This window comes from Diaphorina citri, unplaced genomic scaffold, assembly GCF_000475195.1.
Source record: "Diaphorina citri unplaced genomic scaffold, Diaci psyllid genome assembly version 1.1 scaffold675, whole genome shotgun sequence".
Lineage (NCBI taxonomy): Eukaryota > Metazoa > Arthropoda > Insecta > Hemiptera > Psyllidae > Diaphorina > Diaphorina citri.
In genome coordinates, this window is record NW_007378108.1 from 109,062 (window position 1) to 128,880 (window position 19,819).

The window sequence follows — 19,819 nt, forward strand, 5'->3', positions numbered from 1 at the left end:
ATTATCCCATCAGGATAAAATCCGCCCCGGGCGGGAATCGAACCCGCGGCCTAGCGCCTACAAGGCAGACGCACTACCCCTTCGATTTCGGTACGATAAGACCTTAGCAGTTACAGTTCCCTCTATCAAACCTCTTTTTTTTTCAATCCACAACAGATAAGCCAGCCCAGGTAGCTTAGAGGGTAACACGTCTGCCTTGTAACGCTTTCGGAACGATAAGACCTTAGCAGTTACAGTGCCCCTCTATTAAATCTCGTTAAAAAAACCAATCTACTTGCCTGTTTCTATATCGCTATAGCCCGCATCCAATACAAGGGACACTTGAGACGGTATGTCCACAAGTGTGGACAGTTACAGTTCCCTCTATCAAACCTCTTTTTTTTTTAATCCACAACAGATAAGCCAGCCCAGGTAGCTTAGAGGGTAACACGTCTGCCTTGTAACGCTTTCGGAACGATAAGACCTTGGCAGTTACAGTGCCCCTCTATCAAATCTCGTTAAAAAACCAATCTACTTGCCTGTTTCTATATCGCTATAGCCCGCATCCAATACAAGGGACACTTGAGACGGTATGTCCACAAGTGTGGCCAAGGACAGTTCCGTGAGCGTATTCAGAATAACCAGAGTGAAGTCACGAGCCGCAGGATAATTGTTGAGTAGTTGTGTACAGAGGATACGGACCATGGCGGCTGTGGTAGTGTCGTGGTGCATGTGCTGGAGTACGGGGATCAACTGGAGTTTCATGTTGACAGGAGTGGACAGACCTGCCGAGGGGTAGAAATAAATTAATAAATAGCTTGATTTAGATTTGTAGAAGCTAACCCGTCCTTTAGGGCTGTTTGCCCCTACACCTTAGCATTGGATTATTTTTTTTTATTTTTTTTTTTGGGGCGGGGCGTATGAGGGATAATTGATCAACACATCCGATTAGCACTTGCACAGTTTTATTATAACTACGAATGCATTAAACTAGACACAGTTATGGGCGGCAGCACTATTGTATTATTGGCAAAATTATTATTATTATTATTATTATTATTATTTGGGAGGGGGGGTTGGTATAAATTTTGATTCATAAATAGAGGACAAAAATTGAAAATACTACAGATGGTCTTTAGTTCAATTCCCAAAAAAAAAAGTTTTGATTGCAAACAATTTACTTTTTAGTGCTCTCTTGTTGACCTAAATTGGGAGTACCTACATATTGTTTCTTTCATCGCCCTTGTGATGATAGACAAACTACAGTCATCAATAATATTTTACCCTGAATCATGGTGGACATTTTGTTGCACATGGATATTTTACCCTAATGAATTAAATGACCTTTATCCTCAAATAACATAGGTATTTCCTGTCTTAAGTGGCATAACCTATAACAACAATTATCCAACAAATAATATTGTTAGGGGCTACTTGGTAAATTTTAATTTTAGTGTTTCCCCCACCCCTTTTATTTTTAATTGCTACCTTTCATAACACATTATGGGCTGGGGTTATAGTCCAGGGCTTATGGACCATTATACCAGAATTCAGATGCCTCTTGGCACCTTGCTTTCCATCATTTTTAGTTACTTACAGGTCATATAGCTGGAAGCTTCTATGAGTGCTGGGACTGCATGAGACACTGCTTGAAGTTGTGGTTATGTACTGGGTTATGATAGGCTTGGACTGTTGGGTTGGGTTATTGTTTCTACAGTTTGGCATGGGAGTGGTAACTTAAGCAAAAAACCTAACCCAACATTCAAAGCCTATCATAAATACATAACCACGATCTTAATGGCTGGCTACAGAGCCTGAGGGTAATTTGTGGCAACAGTGACTAGGTGATTGATACCAGAACTCAGATCCCTCTTGGCACCTTGCTTTCCATCAGTTTTTAGTTACTTATAGGTTATAGGTCATATATTTCCAGCTTCTATGAGTGCTGGGACTGCATGAGACACTTATGATAGGCTTGGACTGTTGGGTTGGGTTATTGTTTCTACAGTTTGGCATGGGAATGGTAACCTAAGCAAAAAACCTAACCCAACAGTCAAAGCCTATCATAAATACATAACCACGATCTTAATGGCTGGCTACAGAGCCTGAGGGTAATTTGTGGCAACAGTGACTAGGTGATTTGTAAATGCTGTGAAGGAAGGTCAATAGAGGCTCATGGCCCTCACTTACCCTTTTCAAGTTCAGCCAGAGCCGAGTTAGCATCCTGTTCATTTTCTCCCAAAGAACTGTCCAGTACCGAAGTTGAATGATGAGAATACATTGTCACAGCAAAGCTCACACAGGAAAACCGCACGGAGAAAGGAGAAGAGAAAGAAGAACTCCAAAGAAAACAAAGCACAATGGAAAATCGAACCTTCAGTTGGTGCCAAGAACCCAACCCTTTCAGGACTGAAACGAGTGATTTATCCTAAAAAGATTATTGAGATTCAAATTGAAGAACATATGCCTGATTGTGTTGGGGAGTCAATGGATCAAGATGGTGACAAGCATTGCAAAGAATCAAGTTTACAGAACCCCACACGGAAACCTCCTAGTCAGTATCATGCATCCAGTGAAGACACAAACTATATTGACCTATCTTCTTACCAGTCCGTGTCCCAACTAGTAAGTGCTAGCAGCCTGACATCTCAACATAAAAGTAGCCCAAGTTCTCCACCTAAAAACACAACTACGAAGAATAGCACAAACCCTCCACCTGAAAACATGGCTATGAAAAAACACACCATGAACACTTCAGATGGAGACATTCAAATGGGATGCTGTGAAGGCAGGTCTATAGAGGCTCATGGCCCTCACTTACCCTTTTCAAGTTCAGCCAGAGCCGAGTTAGCATCCTGTTCATTTTCTCCCAAAGAACTGTCCAGTGTTATACTTAGCCTACTACCGAGTAGTGTCATTTTGATGAGTAGAGTAAAATTCTCAGCTTCAATTCATTCCCTGAAAGAGAGCAGGAAAAGGGCACTAGGAACTTTCCTCTTTCCTTTTTTTTATTTTCCTAGTACCTATCTCACACAAAAAAAAAAAACCAAAAAGTTCGGAAATGGTCAATAAACAAAATTTTGAAAAATCGCGGGCTGAGTGCCCGGTGCTTTTGAAAGCCGGATTCACGCAGGAAAAGGGCACTAGGAACTTTCCTTTTCCTCTTCCCTTTTTTTTTATTTTCCTAGTATCTAACACACAAAAAACCAAAAAGTTCGGAAATGGTCAATAAACAAAATTTTGAAAAATCGCGGGCTGAGTGCCCGGTGCTTTTGAAAGCCGGATTCACACGATCCAAAGAAATCAAACAGTCGATTTTTTAATCACTGATCTGATCAACCAATGAAATCCTTTGTTCACTCGTTTTCTCGCTTTTGATTGGCTGTTTTTCTGATCATATTTTTAAAATTTGGCTTCACTTCTATGCTCTCCAGAGTCTCCAGTGGCGAGATTTCAAAACCCAACTCACTTGTGAATGGGGAGCTCATTTGTCAGGGAATTTTCGTCTCGCGTGGGATTTTCATTTGACTACATAAACCTTGCAGGCAAAGATCAAATGAACTCCAATCCTGGTAATACCCTCAAAGGTGATCACTTGAAAAGTTCGCCTACTATTCCCCTGGGGTATCATGACAAGAAGTTTGTGCATATCTTCAACGAGGATGCCTATCTGATGGACCATGACTACTTCCTACCAGAGCCACACTATTTGACTCTGTACAATGAGCACGACTACTTTAATAGTTGTGATCAAGAGTTTGACGATAAACTTGACAAGCTGAATGTTCAGGTGGAACATGCCAGAGTGAGACAACCTGTAAACATGTGTAACTTGCTGGAATATCGTGTAGAATGAGATAGATGCTGATTCAAGTCATGAATGAGATAGAGTATCCAGTCAGCTGCTGATTCAAGCCATGAATGAGATAGAGTATCCAGTCAGCTGCTGAATCAAGTCATGAATGAGATAGAGGATCCAGTCAGCTGCTGAATCAAGTCATGAATTCGCTTTTGATTGGCTGTTTTTCTGATCATATTTTTAAAATTTGGCTTCACTTCTATGCTCTCCAGTAATATCCAGTGTTCTTCTACTTCCGTGGAAATTTTTGCTCGTTGTTCATTTTTTTTTTCTCACATCCATCAACATCCCAAGAACTCGGAAAATCAAAAATTTGTGTTTTATTTTTTCTCATTCATTAATCCAGGACCAATTTATTAATAAAAAAGTTTTGACACAGTAAAGTATTGAATTAGACACCTTTACCTTCTCCCGTCCATACTTTCAGAATCGTGAGTACCCTAGAAAGCTTTTATTTTGATTTTTCCTCTAACAGATGAATGTCAATCGGTTATATCTCACGCACCACGCTGTCACCGGTATTTGGTTTGATTCAATGCCAGGAGATGAAATATTTCCTTGAAAATGTTCTAGACTAAAATCCTCAGGGCTTGGTCAGGCCAAATCATCTCACATTTGCCGTAGAACTTAACATACGATTGGGTAGGAGGATGGGAGTTAACACCCTGACAATTTTCTAACCTAAATCCTTGAATCTAATCAGTGGTTATAACCTCCAGCCTGACATTCCTGTATCTTACTATTTCATGTATATTTTCTGACTACAAAACCGTGTATCTGTGATAGCAGGAGTATTTTTTACCCTACCTTTCTTAACCTAAAGGGTTTTGACCTCTGTTTTTACAACTGTTTAGTTTGGTCTGAATTTCACAGTTGCTATATTCCCACTAAAGATGAAGGATGGGGCTTTACCTCTTTGAATGATCTCACCTTTTGGTGAATCATTAGGCATAGCTCAATCCTTATTATCTTTGAATCCTGGGGATAATTTGACTTTGTCTGCTTTGGGGGAGAAATTATTTATATTTAAGTACCTAATATGGTTTACGAGTAACAGAACTCTGCTCTTAAACCTACAATGTTTCTGAAATAAAAGTAATTATTCTTTCTCCTGTGCTAACTACTTCTGATGTACCTACCACATTTGAAAATCACCTTGTTTAATGTGTATGTGGATTAAAAATTTTCAAACCAAACAGTAAGACTTCCTACCCTGATGTAACTTGGAACAGTCCTTCATCAAAATTATAACTTATTGCTCCTTGTGTTTGTCTTTCTGGTAAATAAGCTTGGAATTTCTGTGGTACCGTAGATATTTTAAATGGGATTCTTTCTGCCCTTTGTTCAATTAGGGGATCACTCTATTTTGCTAAGCATCTTGAAATTGAAACTTTTTTTATTCCAGGGATTTTTTTTCGCCATCATAATTTTTCACCGAGATTATTTATACATATTACCATTTTCATTTGCTTTTCTATGAGGTGATATTTTTTTGTCAATAAAATAAAGGCAATTTATTTAGTTGTTGACAAGACATTTTCTGATTCTTTGTCTTTTTAAGGTTTTAGATGTTTGAGAGAAGAAAATGAATTTTCACAAAGAGTCATTCTTTGTTGATAGACAAATTCCATCTGGATCTAAAATAAGCTATAATGTCCTTAGCAAAGCATACTCAGAGTTTTCAACTTTGTTGCTTGATAGAAATGTTTCTCTTTCAATGAAAATAGATGGACTGTGTAAGCTATGGCAGAGATTACTAATGTTTCTGAATGATTTTCAGAAATAAAAGTAATTATTCTTTCTCCTGTGCTGACTACTTCTAATGTACCTACCACATTTGAAAATCACCTTGTTTAATGTGTATGTGGATTAAAAATTTTCAAACCAAACAGTAAAACTTCCAACACTGATGTAACTTGGTACAGTCCTTCATCAAAATTATAACTTATTGCTCCTTGTGTTTGTCTTTCTGGTAAATAAGTTTGGAATTTCTGTGGTAGGTACTGTAGATATTTTTTTAAATGGGATTCTTTCTGGCCTTTGTTCAATTAGGGGATCACTCTATTTTGCTAAGCACCTTGAAATTGAAACTTTTTTATTCCAGGGATTTTTTTTTTTTCACCATCATAATTTTTCACTGAGATTATTAATAGGTACATATTACTTACCATTTTCATTTGCTTTTCTATGAGATGATAATTTTTTGTCAATAAAATAAAGGCATTTTTTTATTTAGTTGTTGACAAGACATTTTCTGATTCTTTGTCTTTTTAAGGTTTTAGATGTTTGAGAGAAGAAAATGAATTTTCACAAAGAGTCATTCTTTGTTGATAGACGAATTCCATCTGGATCTAAAATAAGCTATAATGTCCTTAGCAAAGCATACTCACAGTTTTCAACCTTGTTGCTTGATAGAAATGTTTCTCTTTCAATGAAAATAGATGGACTGTGTAAGCTATGGCAGAGATTACTAATGTTTCTGAATGATTTCTCAGAAGACCTGAATGAATTTATTCAGCTTATTTGTGATTGGTCCTTGAACATTGTATTGAGTGATGATTGGGATAGCTTGAAATCAGCAACAAAGTTGTGTTTGTTAACTTCAATGAAACTCTGCAAAAGTCAACTGAGTAAATCTAGAACTGGATTAAATGTTAGCATTGACTCATTGGATACTCTCATTAATATTTATCATAAACCTTGGGAGATAACATTTCTAGACAAAGTTTTCAATGATCAGACAGTCAGCAGAGAAGATGCAATTGATTATTATAGAATGGAAGGCAGTTGTGTGTTAAAAAGAATCAAAATTCTTATTGTTTCCCAATGTGAAGATTTAGCTCTAAAGCTGGTGGATTCTTGTCTTGGTGTTACAAGTGACAAGCAGGCTGAACTTCTTCAGGAATTGCACTTTATTCTGCTATGTAGATTAAATAGGATCAAACAATTGACTGATGAACTGAGAGCATTTAGCATTGAAAAAATTATGACTTTCTTGGATAGCTTCCTATTTTACTCTCAATTACCAAATGTAAGTTGTGGGATTAGTTCTTTAAACACTTGTTTGAAATCTGTTGTAAACCAGTGTTTTGATATCTCAATGAGCAAAGTTGTGCTTGAGAATGATATCAGCCTTTTGAAAAAAGTATGCAACATGTGGATAAAACATGTTGTGATGAAAATAAATGACCAAACGAAAGTCATGTCCATACTGTCCTCTACTGCTGACATGTTTGTGTCTTCTGAACAGTTGTATCACTTGTGTGAGAAATCAAATGATTTAATGTTTGGGACAAATAAGATTTTCTGTATTGAAATGCTCATGCGAGCTTTAACTGCAAATATAAATGAATTTGAAAACCTTGAAGACAAGGAGGAGAAGAAAAAATCTGCTCAGACTCTGTCAAGAGGATTTCTCAAGCTAGCTGCTATTGTAGAAGCAAGTGATACCATTGTAAGAGAATGTTTATTGACATCATTTTCTCTCTATCCTACAAATGATTTATACACAAAAATACAAGGTATACTCAGCTCTTTAGAAAATAAAGAAAATCGCTCGTTATGGAATGATGGTGCTAAGATAGGTCTATCTCAACAAGAGTGTGATGATTTGATTATACTTTTTGAAGTTCATCGCCATTCCTCTCTATCCTGGACTTTGGATGAGAAGCAATTACTGAGGAATTGCCAAGCACATCTATCACAATATGAGAAAACCTTTGAACAGATACCACTGAATCATTTGCATATTGATTACAGTCAGTTTGATCATATGCCAAGACCCGAGGTAGGTGCTTACGAAGGTATTGAAAAGGGATATGAAAAATTTCTTGATAATTTTGCATCTCAGAATGTGAAAGATGTTGTAAAAGAACTTCGATTTCTCAGGGAAGATGTATCAAAACAAGATGGTCAGATTACCTGAAAGTGGACGGGCAATGGTGAACTATGAAAGTGGAATACCATAGGGGTATTTTTTCTATTGAATCAAAGGAATCTAGATTCGTTTGAACATTATCCCATCAGGATAAAATCCGCCCCGGGCGGGAATCTAACCTGCGACCTAGCACTTACAAGGCAGACGCTTTACCAACTAAGCTCACTAGACTGGCTCGTCTAGCTTTGTTTGATTCTTGACACACTTCAGCCCATTATAACCTTATCAATGCTATTTTATGTAATCTATAAATGGAGCTTGAGGGGGGGGGGCACAGGCCCCCTCCTAAATACAGCCCTGTCCATGGTATCAATGAGATGATCATAGAAGACTGTAGACAAGGATACTTACCCGCCTCTGAACACATCTGCCAATTTCAGAAATGAAGAATTGATCAAAATAGGGAAGGGATATTTTTCAAACAAAGTGGGAAATCTTACTATCGCCTCACACTGCTCTCCAATTTTGCTCGATCTCAGCCCTGGATTTAAAGAAAAACTCAATGAATTAAATGACCTTTATCCTCAAATAACATAGGTATTTCCTGTCTTAAGTGACATAACCTATAACAACAATTATCTAAAATATATACAACCCCTTGTGTAACTGACTCACTCACGTATACAAATTCTAACCCACTTCTAGATGAGCTAGGAAGATGCGGTTTTCACCATTGGATTCCTTATTTTTTGTACATACTGGGAAAAATCGGAAACTCCCAAAATTCCAAACCGTTCCCGAGATATTGACGGTTTTTAAGTTCCCCATAAGAAATACACTTTTCTACGTTTAATATTTTCTCTCGTCCAACAAATAATATTGTTAGGGGCTACTTGGTAATTTTAGTGTTCCCCCCACCCCTTTTATTTTTAATTGCTACCTTTCATAACACATTATGGGCTGGGGTTATAGTCCAGGGCTTATGGACCATGATACCAGAACTCAGATCCCTCTTGGCACCTTGCTTTCCATCAGTTTTTAGTTACTTATAGGTTATAGGTCATATATTTCCAGCTTCTATGAGTGCTGGGACTGCATGAGACACTTATGATAGGCTTGGACTGTTGGGTTGGGTTATTGTTTCTACAGTTTGGCATGGGAATGGTAACCTAAGCAAAAAACCTAACCCAACAGTCAAAGCCTATCATAAATACATAACCACGATCTTAATGGCTGGCTACAGAGCCTGAGGGTAATTTGTGGCAACAGTGACTAGGTGATTTGTGGATGCTGTGAAGGCAGGTCTATAGAGGCTCATGGCCCTCACTTACCCTTTTCAAGTTCAGCCAGAGCCGAGTTAGCATCCTGTTCATTTTCTCCCAAAGAACTGTCCAGTGTTATACTTAGCCTACTACCGAGTAGTGTCATTTTGATGAGTAGAGTAAAATTCTCAGCTTCAATTCATTCCCTGAAAGAGAGCAGGAAAAGGGCACTAGGAACTTTCCTCTTTCCTTTTTTTTATTTTCCTAGTACCTATCTCACACAAAAAAAAAAAACCATTTTTTTTTATATTCATGCCTATGCAAGATCGGAAAAGTTTAGTTAGAAAATTTCCGCCCTGGCAGGGATTCGAACCCAGCACTTCCGGGTTGAAAGTCCGTACCTTGACCACTCGGCCTCAGAGGTGGGCATGTATTTCGTATCTACTGGCTTGACTCCATACACAAAAGCCCACTCCAAGGCTTAGGGTTGTCAGCTGCTGAATCAAGTCCTGCTGTTCATCTTGTATAACAAAGTAAGGGTTCAGATTTTTTTGTGGAAGAGGGATGGACAAGTGGGGGAGAGGGATAGTGATGATTGACCAATAGACCACTACAGAAAGTTGATATTTTCCATTTCTATCGGTTGGCAGAGTTGGTTAACAGTTCCCTAACCGTTTCTGTGGACCTGCCCGCCGATAAGAACAAGTGTAAACCAGCTTTCTGTAGTGATCTCCAGTCATTTTCGATAGTAAATCAGTGTGGGAACTCAGCCATGTGTTCCTATTTCATGAGGATTTTTTTTTTTTTTAGAAAATATTTCAGATTCGGTTCTTTTTTCAAATGGTAAAAAAATTTCCACTCTGGTTCACACAACTCTTCTTTTTAAGAAGCAAATCGCTGTAGTTTTGTCCCTCTTCCACAATATCTGTCCCTATACTTGTTAAACATTTAGTTTTTAAGTTTGGTTTTTTGGGAGGACCTCTGAGATTGAAGAATGTAATGCCCTGCGCGGAATTTAAGGATGAGAGTTCCTATGCAACTTTTTTTTACTGTGTTCTGGGTATGGTGGATATAGTCTTATTTTTACTTGCATGATCTTTCCTAACTGGCCAATATTTCATAAGTAGCTGCAGGCAACATTATTTTGCTGGTTCTAGAGGTATTAAAAAAAGGAAGAAAAAATAAAAATACGTATAAATCAATTGATGATTTAGAAAAAAACAACAACAGTATCTCATTTCTCGACCCTGTCTGTTTCACAGCACTGCGCGGTCGGTGATCTTGCCAAGTGTTCCCGGGCCCCCCAGCATGGGTATTCAAGATCTGCAGACATTCATCGAGTCGGGCGCCGTACCCGGCTCGTGCGTCCCAGTCGACATTGTCAAAATCGGGCGCAGCTTCGCCGCCAAGGCGCAGCGGAAGAGCAAGTACGGCGCAGGCGGTTATGGCGGTCTCTCCCTCGTTGTTGACGCGGAAACCTGTCTGGACCGCCTCTACGGAGGGTTCTATTCGGACTGGGCCTGTGGTGGTCAGTGGGGACACATGCTGACGTTCCTGTCGCAGTTCTTCGACATCGCGCACTCGAGTGGCGTAGACATGACGGTGTACTTTGACGGAACCGCGGACGAGGCCCGCATGTCGGAGTACGTCGAGAAGCAGCTCGCCAATCGCGAGAAGATTGCTGCCGTAAGTACCCATTTTGATTGCTTTTTTCCCTTCACCTGTGTAATTTTGTTTATTTTCATTTAATCTCAACCATTCAGTTTCACTTCTTTATGTATGATACATTTACAATAAAACTATAATTGTACAAATAAGTAGCTGTCTAATATGTCCTAGACCCTAGACATTAAAAAAAAAAACTTTTAATCTTGTAGTTTTGTAGTAGATTATAAGGGAAAAATTGAAAATTGTAGACCATTTCTTATGATTACATATGTAGGTTAAGCGACGTCGAATAGGGAGAGGAGAGGGAAAAACTACGAAAGTTTCGGTATTTCTAGCTATATTAATTAATTTCAATGTATTAAGGAACATAAGTTTTATATTGACCTACTGAACACATGGAATATAATATCTACTATTGTACACTGATAGGGATGAAACCAAATGACTCATAATAGTCATAATCATAAGTCTCTCCTGTGGAATGTTATCTCAGTCTTGTACTTTGAAATGTTTACTTGCCCTGCTATCAAATATTAGTTATGAAAGGAGTCTCACATCCTATTGATAAACTTACTCGATATTCTTATAAATCAATAAATTATCGCTGAATTGTTGGTATTGGTAGATTATGCCGACCACATTTTTATTTAATCAGCTGTAATGCCGCCACCCACGTTATCATGTTTGCTTGAATAATAATAGCATTTTCCGTGCCGAGTGGGCATCACACTAGGCTTGCACGCTGGAGGTCTCGGGTTTGATTTCCGGCGGAATCGAAGCTTTTTCGGTTCTGTGCTAGGGGCCTTTGTTCTTGGCATACGAGGTGCATTCAGTTGCGTTAGGAGAATTGAGGAGCTACTGTAGTAGAGTTCCCACCCGGCGACCGTTATCTTAACCAGATGAGGTTCGTTCTCGGAACGGCTGGCTTTCTCCTATCCTGCCCTCATTTTCTCCTCAATTTCGATTCTGATCACCGTTTTTTCCAATTCCCTCTATCAAACACTGAAAGGAAAAAAAATATATATTTTTATACTGGTTATGCCGCCACTGGTCGCTACTCGATTAAAGTATGTAGCTACTCCGGTGCCCTCACGAGACTGAGTGAACCTCGAATTCCAAGCACAGAGCCGAAAAAACATAGACCCCGCCGTGTTCTCGCGGACCTCCGGAGTGCAAGCCGAGTATGATACCCACTCGACCATGGAGGATGCTTTGAGGCTCTTTATCTACTAATACTTTACCGTGTTCCCGGGGAACTCCGGAGTGCAAGCCGAGTATGACACCCACTCGGCCATGGAGGATGCTTTGAGGCTATTTATAACTACTTATACTTTATTCCCAGGTACTGAAACACATCACGACAAAAGGCACGCCGCCCCCGAAGATCTGGTGGATACCGCCGTGCGCTCTCGACTCCGTGTCATAGCATACCCGTCCCATAGTATGTCCCTCATCCTATTCTTTACTTCCCAGGTACTGAAACACATCACGACAAAGGGCACGCCGCCCCCGAAGATCTGGTGGATACCGCCGTGCGCTCTCAGCTCCGTGTCATAGCATACCCATCCCATAGTATGTCCCTCATCCTATTCTTTACTTCCCAGGTACTGAAACACATCACGACAAAGGGCCACTACTACTATTCAAATACAGGATGCTCCCAACCTCTGTACACACTCAATATTCACGGTACTTACAGGGTGGACGAGAAGTCCTGGGTGGTACCGGAGGGGACTCAGATGAGCTATTGGTTCCATAAGGTGTCCGTGGTGGGGTACAGTGAGGCGGTGGTTGGCGAATTGCAGCACATTGTAAGTATTTGAACTCGATGTAACTTAACCTATATGACCTATAGATTGTTAAGCCTTATGCTTTTGGTGATGGAGCTGGATTGATGTATTTGTATATTGATGATTGAAAAAAAAAATCATTTAGTACCTACCTAATAAAAAAAAAAAAAATAAAAAAAAAATGTACTTCTGGAGTTATGTAAAAAAAAAGAAAAGAAAAAAAACCTATATGACCTTAAAAAGTACGTATCCTCGGACAACCACAAGCTAGAGGTAGGTAGGATTTTTTATTTTATTCTTCAGAACAATTCAATCTCGAGCTCAATAAACTTTGAGCTGAATCCTCCTCGTCTAAAACTTTAGCAGAATAGCTCAAGTTTGTGTCGACTGAGGAGGGAACAGCTCAGGTCTTTGGCAATTTATTCTTTCATAGATCTTCTTTCTTCCTATAACAATTGCCTCTTGTTCCTTTTGAGCTTTAAGATTCATTTGTGGATGATCTCAATTTTTTTCAAGCATTTTTGATTTCCATTATGGTATTTTGGTTTGGTTTAACTCCTAGAAGTGGTTTGGTCTAACTCCTAGAAGTGTTTATTATGTTTATTTTTACTTTTTTTTATATCCTTATTACTATTTATGTACTTTACCAATTTTATTTTAAACATGTAATTTTTCCATTGTACCTATCTACCTTTGTATAAATTTATATGAAAAATAAATAAAGCTACATTACATTACATTACAATTGTTTCCTCCAGATTCAAAGCCCTCCGTCCAGCCTAGTTAGCTTGGTTGGTAGCGCGTCTGCCTTGTAAGCGCTAGGCCGTGGGTTCGATTCCCGCCCGGGGCGGATTTTATCCTGAAGGAATAAGGTTCGTTCTCGGAACGGCTGCCTTTTTTCTATCCTATCTTCCTTCTCTCTTCGATTTCGGGACGATGAGACCTTATCAGTTACAGTTCCCTCAGTTATTACCAATCAAATATATAAGACCTTGTTTAGACTGCGAGAGTAAAGGGACTTTTCAGTCCTATTCTGGTAGCATAAACAAGGTATATTCTATTCTATTCCTCTATCAAAAAACCTCTTGAAAAAAAATCCTCCGGATTCTAAGCCCTCCATGCTAACCACTACACCACTGAAGTCTCAGGACTGCTTATATCCTTGATCTGTTGAACACCCAAAATTCTATAATGGAGCAGTTGCAAATGGGTAAAAATTATAAATAAATGGTCAATTCCTATGTAAAAAGTTGGGAAAAATCCAAATCTGAGGTCAAAACTCAGAAAAAGTAACTTTAAAAGGTCGAAAATTCAATTTTTAATTGCCGTCCTAATGAAAAAGTTCGAAGAGTTGTGACGTCAGATTTCACGTTAAAATGCGCAGAAACGCTTGCGCAAAAACAAACGAAGCGGAAGTCATGAATTATGACGTCGTCGCCTACGGGAGCGTATGCCGTGACGTCAAAGTTTACGATTTACCGGTATTTTTTAAATCGATTTATCTCGGGATCTAGAAGTCGCGGAAGAAAAAGAAAAATTCCGTCGGTCCTCATTTTTCCTGCTCTATGACTTTGAAACATCACCCAAGCAAGCGCAACTGATCTATTGCTGTCTATCTCACATTTCATTTCTTCCCCTACAGTTGGACAATCTGTCCAAATACAAGGAGGTGACACACTGTCTGACATCGGAGATACCGGACCAGACTCCCACTAACGGAGTGGCAGAAAGTGGAGGTCCTAGTGGAGAGGAGAAACCAGACGCCCCTGCACCATCATCCGAGACACCTAGCGGGGAGAAGAAGGAACACAAGCCCAAGTCTGGCGCTAAGGCTAATGTAAGTTGGTTTTTTTTTTTTTTTTTTTTTTTTTTTATAAAGATTAAAATGGGGCCCAAAAAAACTCGACCGCCCTCTGTACACACCCATCGTATGACGATTTAAAGTGTGCCCAAACATAGTCGACCGTCGTCGATCAACATCGACCGATGTCGATTCACATCGACCGTCGCGTCGTCAACTATGTGTGTACACACCTTTGGACTAAAATTCTAAAGCTTTGGACAGGGAGGTTCAGTTGCCAAACTGTTCTCGTCTGTAAACTCCTTGTTGGAATCAAGACCGGAAAATGCACCAAATTCATCATTTTTAGTCCGTCCTTCCTTTATTATTACAATAGTATAAGGTATAAGGGACGGGCTATTGTATTCGCTTCGGTGTCGTCTGTCCGTACCCATAGAAGGACTTATCCAAACCTGGTCGACCTATATATCAAATTAACCAAAAAAGCTGGTTTTTGGGGGATTTTTTTTCACATTTTCTCACACAAATGAGCTCTGATCTTGAAATTTGTCGCGACGACCTGAACTCCAAGCGAGAAAGTTTTAGATAACGAAGTGTATCTAAAACTTTTTAAAAAGTCGTTAATTTAAAACCGGTTTTAGCGTTACAACCTTTAGCGGCAGTTTCTCATTTCCCCTCTGCTTCCTCTCTTCAGATTAACGAGAGCTGTTCAGGTCATCTGTACAGCACATGGACTCCTCATCGTCAGTACACCATATTCCTATCCAATCTTGAAACAGATGGGCTGTTCTCATCCAAATCGGATGGGGAAGAGACTACGACCCCTCCGGTACGAAACAGACAGGGTAAGTACTTACGAAATCCTATCCAATCTCGAAACAGATGGGCTGTTCTCATCCAAACCGGATGGGGAAGAGCCTTTGAAACATCACCCAAGTAAGCGCAACTGATCTATTGTGAACAAACTGATGAAAAGATAGGTTTAAAACAAACATCCCTATAGAAAGGAATATTAGTGACCTATTCTTATAATGAGAAGTTACGGAGGCATAAACCCATCATATGAGACAAAGAACAATAGTATTTTGCATTGTATTGTTGTTATGTTTCTGTATGAATGTTACAATGGATAGGTATTAGATATACATATGTTTCATACCATCATAGAGGAATAATGGGAGAGGCCAGAATTAAAAATCACAAAGTCCATTTCTGCACTTTTGGGAATCAGAGAAAGAAGGACTTAGGGATTTTTAATTCTGAAAATGAGCAAACTCCAAAACTTACCTGTGTATTTTGATGGCCTTGGAGGTTTATTTTGATATCTTCCTCTTCACAAACGTGTTGATCTCGAGACTTATAAAGCGTTTTCCTCATTGACCTTGGAGACTTAGAGTATTTGTAACCTTTAACTATGAGCAAAGTTTAATAGTTTGAAGTTTCTGTCATTTTCTACGACCCCTCCTGTACGAAACAGACAAGGTAAGTACTTACGAAACTGAAGTTGGGTTCGATCCCCAGAGCCCAGAGTGACAAATTATAATTATTTATTTATTTAATATACGTTATTTATACTGTCGGCTAAGACTAAAAAGTCCCATTATGCCAACAGACAGGCCTCATTTATTTACATCAAACATAAGTACATATGTACATAGGTTTAACATTGAAAAGGATGGAGAAAATTATAAATATAAAAAGATATTAATGGTAATAACCACCAAAGAGGTTGCCACTAAAGATAATTTTAATTTTATTTACCTACACTAATTATAATTTTATTTACAACTGGCAGGTTACCCATGCTTCACCCAGGGCCTTTTAAGTAGCCGAAGGGGCTCCCCTTTCAGGGGGGCGAACTCAATTTTTCTCCTTTACTGTTGTCCAGGCCAGGCTCCGAAAATTTGGAGCACCCATCCCTCCGGTACATCACTATTTGGACTCTCTAGGCTTCCCGCCCGGGGCAGATTTTATCCTGAACAGTTAGGATCGTTCTCGGAACGGCTGGCTTTCTCCTGTCCTATCTTCCTTCACTCTTCGATTTCGGGACGATAAAACCTTAGCATTTACAGTTCCCTCTATCAAACCTTTAGAAATAAAATAAATAAATAATTGTTCTGGCAGGAAGTTGGCAAGGGTGCCAGAAATCAAGATTAGATGAAGTGTGTCTGATGCGGTTAAGGATTGGGCATACCAAAATTACTCATTCGTTCCTGTTCAGAAGAGAAGACCCACCGGTTTGTGGCGAGTGCAATGTCCCCTTGACAGTAGAGCATATTGTTCTGTCCTGCCGAAAGATGCGTTTCCGCCCCAACTCCTTCCTGAATTCTGCCCTCTCTGATGTCCTCAAAGATGACCCAGACTCCGTAGCTACCCTCATGCGTTTCTTAAAGAGAAACAACTTCCCGAAAGAACTGTAGGCCACTTTATTTATTTGCCGCAAATAAACAGATAAGCTTCGTTATTCTCAGAACGGCTGGCTTTTTCCTATCCTGCCTTCCTTCTTTCGATTTCAGGACAATAAGTAATCAGCAGTTACAGACACTTCCCTCTATCAAACCCCTTCAAGAAAAAGTATGGTTTTGGGGTTTCGGCCAACACCTTCGAGACTTCGAGCATCCTAGGACACGTTATATGTTATGGTATTTGTCCCCCCCCCCCCCCCCCCCCCCCCCGCCCCGCCGTGAGTTTCTTCAGATTTTTTCTGAGTGTCCTGTAGGCAATGTAATTTAAATGAGAGTCTTCTCACTAGATACGACACGATTTTTTTCGAACGACAAGTGGGAACCGGCCTAGGATATGTAATTTAAATGAGAGTGTTCTCACTACATACGACACGATTTTTTTCCGAACGACAAGTGGGAACCGGCCTAGGAAATGTAATTATATAAGAGTGTTCTCACTACACACGACACGATTTTTTTCCGAACGACAAGTGGGAACCGGCTTAAGAAATGTAATTTAAATGAGAGTTTGAGAGTGTTCTCACTACACACGACATATTAGTCAGGCATTCTGATAAAGTGTTTACTACCCTTCATATTAGTCAGAAATTTAGGATTGCGAAAAAGTGATTTTATAATTGAGGAATTTGAGGACTGACTAGGTACCTATGCTTAGTTGAATTTTATGACTGACTGTTTTTTTTTTTTTTTTTTTTTTTTTTTTTTTTTTTTTTAAAAAAAAGAATATTAGGAATTGTCTGTGCATCATTTGACCCTAAATGTTTGGTTGTTGTTGTTGTAGTGGCTTTAGCTTTCGCCGAACGGCGATAGCAGAATGAAGATAAGATGTCTTTTTGTATCTGCTATACACCGGAGTGATGGTCTCTAGCTCTAGCCATGTTAAATTGGCTGGCTCGTCCTGAACCGCCGTCAACCATCGTGAGGACTTGTACTTGGTCTTTAAAAGCAGAGAGAACCCTTTGAGGAACTGCCAGCTTGCTAGGCTGGTTAGGGTTAGCTCGTTAGCTGTTCTCCTCCCTGTTTATAGTCCCACAGCCAGACGCTAAGTCTTCTCTCTATTTAACGTCCCCTAGCCAGACAGTAAATGTTTGGTTTTCCAGCCTAGTTAACTTGGAGGGTATCGCAATTTACCTTGTGAACGCTAGGTCGTGGGTTCGATTCCTTCCCGGGACGGAAATTATTCTAAACAGGTAAGGCTCGTTCTCGGAACGGCTGTCTTTCAGTCTTTCTCCTGTTCTTCCTCTCTTTGATTTCAGGACGATAAGACCTCCGTTGTTACAGTTCCCTCTAGCAAATCTTTTCATATCCAATATCTATAACTAAATAACTATCTATCTTCATACCTACATTCTAAAATTATATTTGGACCATGACTTTCCTAACCTTCACAAACTCACTCTGCATGATATCACCTTCGACAAATTTCACCATTAATCACTTCTTTCGATCAGTCACAATAATAAATTAAAAACAAATAATTGTAAACTGTAAATGTAAATGCAGTTTCTTTGTGTTATTATTATCATTGATTCCATTCTTAAACGGATCTTGAATAGAAACTATGCCATGCCATGGAGTGGCGAATAACGAAGTGGGCACCAAATCACCAAATGATGCGCCCAAAATGGGTCACATGTGGCCACAAAAGATGGGAATGATGGGATATGGATCACTAAACTCTGACTAAAATCTGGCACAGCTACAAACAGCGTGACGGCGGCGCGGCGATAGCACGTTGCACGCACCATTTCCTAATGGATCACTGAAGCTAAGCAACGTTGCACTTGGTTGGTATTCGGATGGGTAATGAACTGGGCAGTTGCATATTGCTGACTTTTAACCGGGGTGAGGTCTGAGGAGGTGGGTAACTCGCCAATGAAAAGGGTAAAAACCCTGGTCTTTAAAGACCTTAGAAGGTATTACTTTAGCTAACTCCCAAGAGCAGCCTAGGACATGTTTCAACTTTTGTTCTTTTTAGAACCCATCAACAAACATGGCTCTCAGGTGCTGGCTAATCACAAATTCGGACGTTGTATTTAAATTTCCTTGATGGAAATTTTGGGAAAACACGGTATCAAATAAGAACTTCCACTGATTTTATATGAACATGGTGGCCCCTTATATCACTTCTCCACTGATTTTGAGCTCATCTCCGCTCCTTGATCTTTTGAAAAAGGCAGTTTGCACCCCATGAGTCCCTTTTCTATCCAAACTTCCATTGATTTTGTCACTCTGTGACCCCTTCTATCACTCCTCCACTGATTTTGAACTCGACTCCGTGACACAGATCTGGCAAGATCAAAGCCCCATGACCTTCGACTCTGAATTCTGAGATCATGAAAGAGATGTGATCTCAATTAGAATCAGCACTAGATCATTGAGTTGTTGTTGTTGTTGTTTTAGCGGCTTCAGCTGTAGCCGAATGGTAATGGCAGAAGAAAGATCATTAAGTTGAACTGTTTGATGTGCCAATGATCTAAGATTAATCAAATAATCATCTAGGGTCGTAGATTCATGGATACAAATACAAAGAGATATTAAGACTCAGAATTCAGACCATCCAAAAAGGTATAGCCCTCTATAGGTACCTACCTAGCTACATGGGAGGAGAGTGGAGGGCGAAAAAAGTCTCGTTTTTGATCAGCAGATTCGTATAAACTTATCCTAGTTATCCAGCCTTAAGCCATCATTTGGGGCTGTTTGCCTCTAAGTATAGGTAACCTACACCTAATCCTTATCCTAATAGTTATCCAGCCTTAAGCCATCTTTTGGGGCTGTTTGCCCCTAAGTATAGGTAGCCTACACCTAATCCTTATCCTAGTTATCCCGCCTTAAGCCATCTTTTGGGGCTGTTTGCCCCTAAGTATAGGTAACCTACACCTAATCCTTAGGTATCCTATAGTTATCCAGCCTTAAGCCATCTTTTGGGGCTGTTTGCCCCTAAGTATAGGTAACCTACACCTAATCCTTATCCTAATAGTTATCCAGCCTTAAGCCATCTTTTGGGGCTGTTTGCCCCTAAGTATAGGTAACCTACACGTAATCCTTATCCTAATAGTTATCCAGCCTTAAGCCATCTTTTGGGGCTGTTTGCCTCTAAGTATAGGTAACCTACACC

The 19,819-nt window shown here is 39.6% G+C and overlaps 2 protein-coding genes across 2 annotated transcripts in view; one reads left to right on the forward strand and one right to left on the reverse strand.

The window, feature by feature from the left end:
• The window catches only part of LOC103511109 (integrator complex subunit 7-like), a 23,988-nt gene extending 22,695 nt beyond the window's left edge, over positions 1-1,293 (reverse strand). The window contains exons 1-2 of the mRNA XM_026824964.1: positions 1,264-1,293; positions 519-764 (exon numbers count right to left, since the gene is read on the reverse strand). Of these exons, the coding sequence (XP_026680765.1) occupies positions 519-764; positions 1,264-1,282 (265 nt within the window). The 5' untranslated portion in view covers positions 1,283-1,293. The remainder of the gene's footprint in view (positions 1-518; positions 765-1,263) is intronic.
• A 2,841-nt stretch (positions 1,294-4,134) lies between these two features.
• The window catches only part of LOC103511111, a 21,189-nt gene continuing 5,504 nt past the window's right edge, over positions 4,135-19,819 (forward strand). The window contains exons 1-6 of the mRNA XM_026824965.1: positions 4,135-4,269; positions 10,240-10,663; positions 11,988-12,062; positions 12,250-12,456; positions 14,078-14,272; positions 14,931-15,081. Of these exons, the coding sequence (XP_026680766.1) occupies positions 10,286-10,663; positions 11,988-12,062; positions 12,250-12,456; positions 14,078-14,272; positions 14,931-15,081 (1,006 nt within the window). The 5' untranslated portion in view covers positions 4,135-4,269; positions 10,240-10,285. The remainder of the gene's footprint in view (positions 4,270-10,239; positions 10,664-11,987; positions 12,063-12,249; positions 12,457-14,077; positions 14,273-14,930; positions 15,082-19,819) is intronic.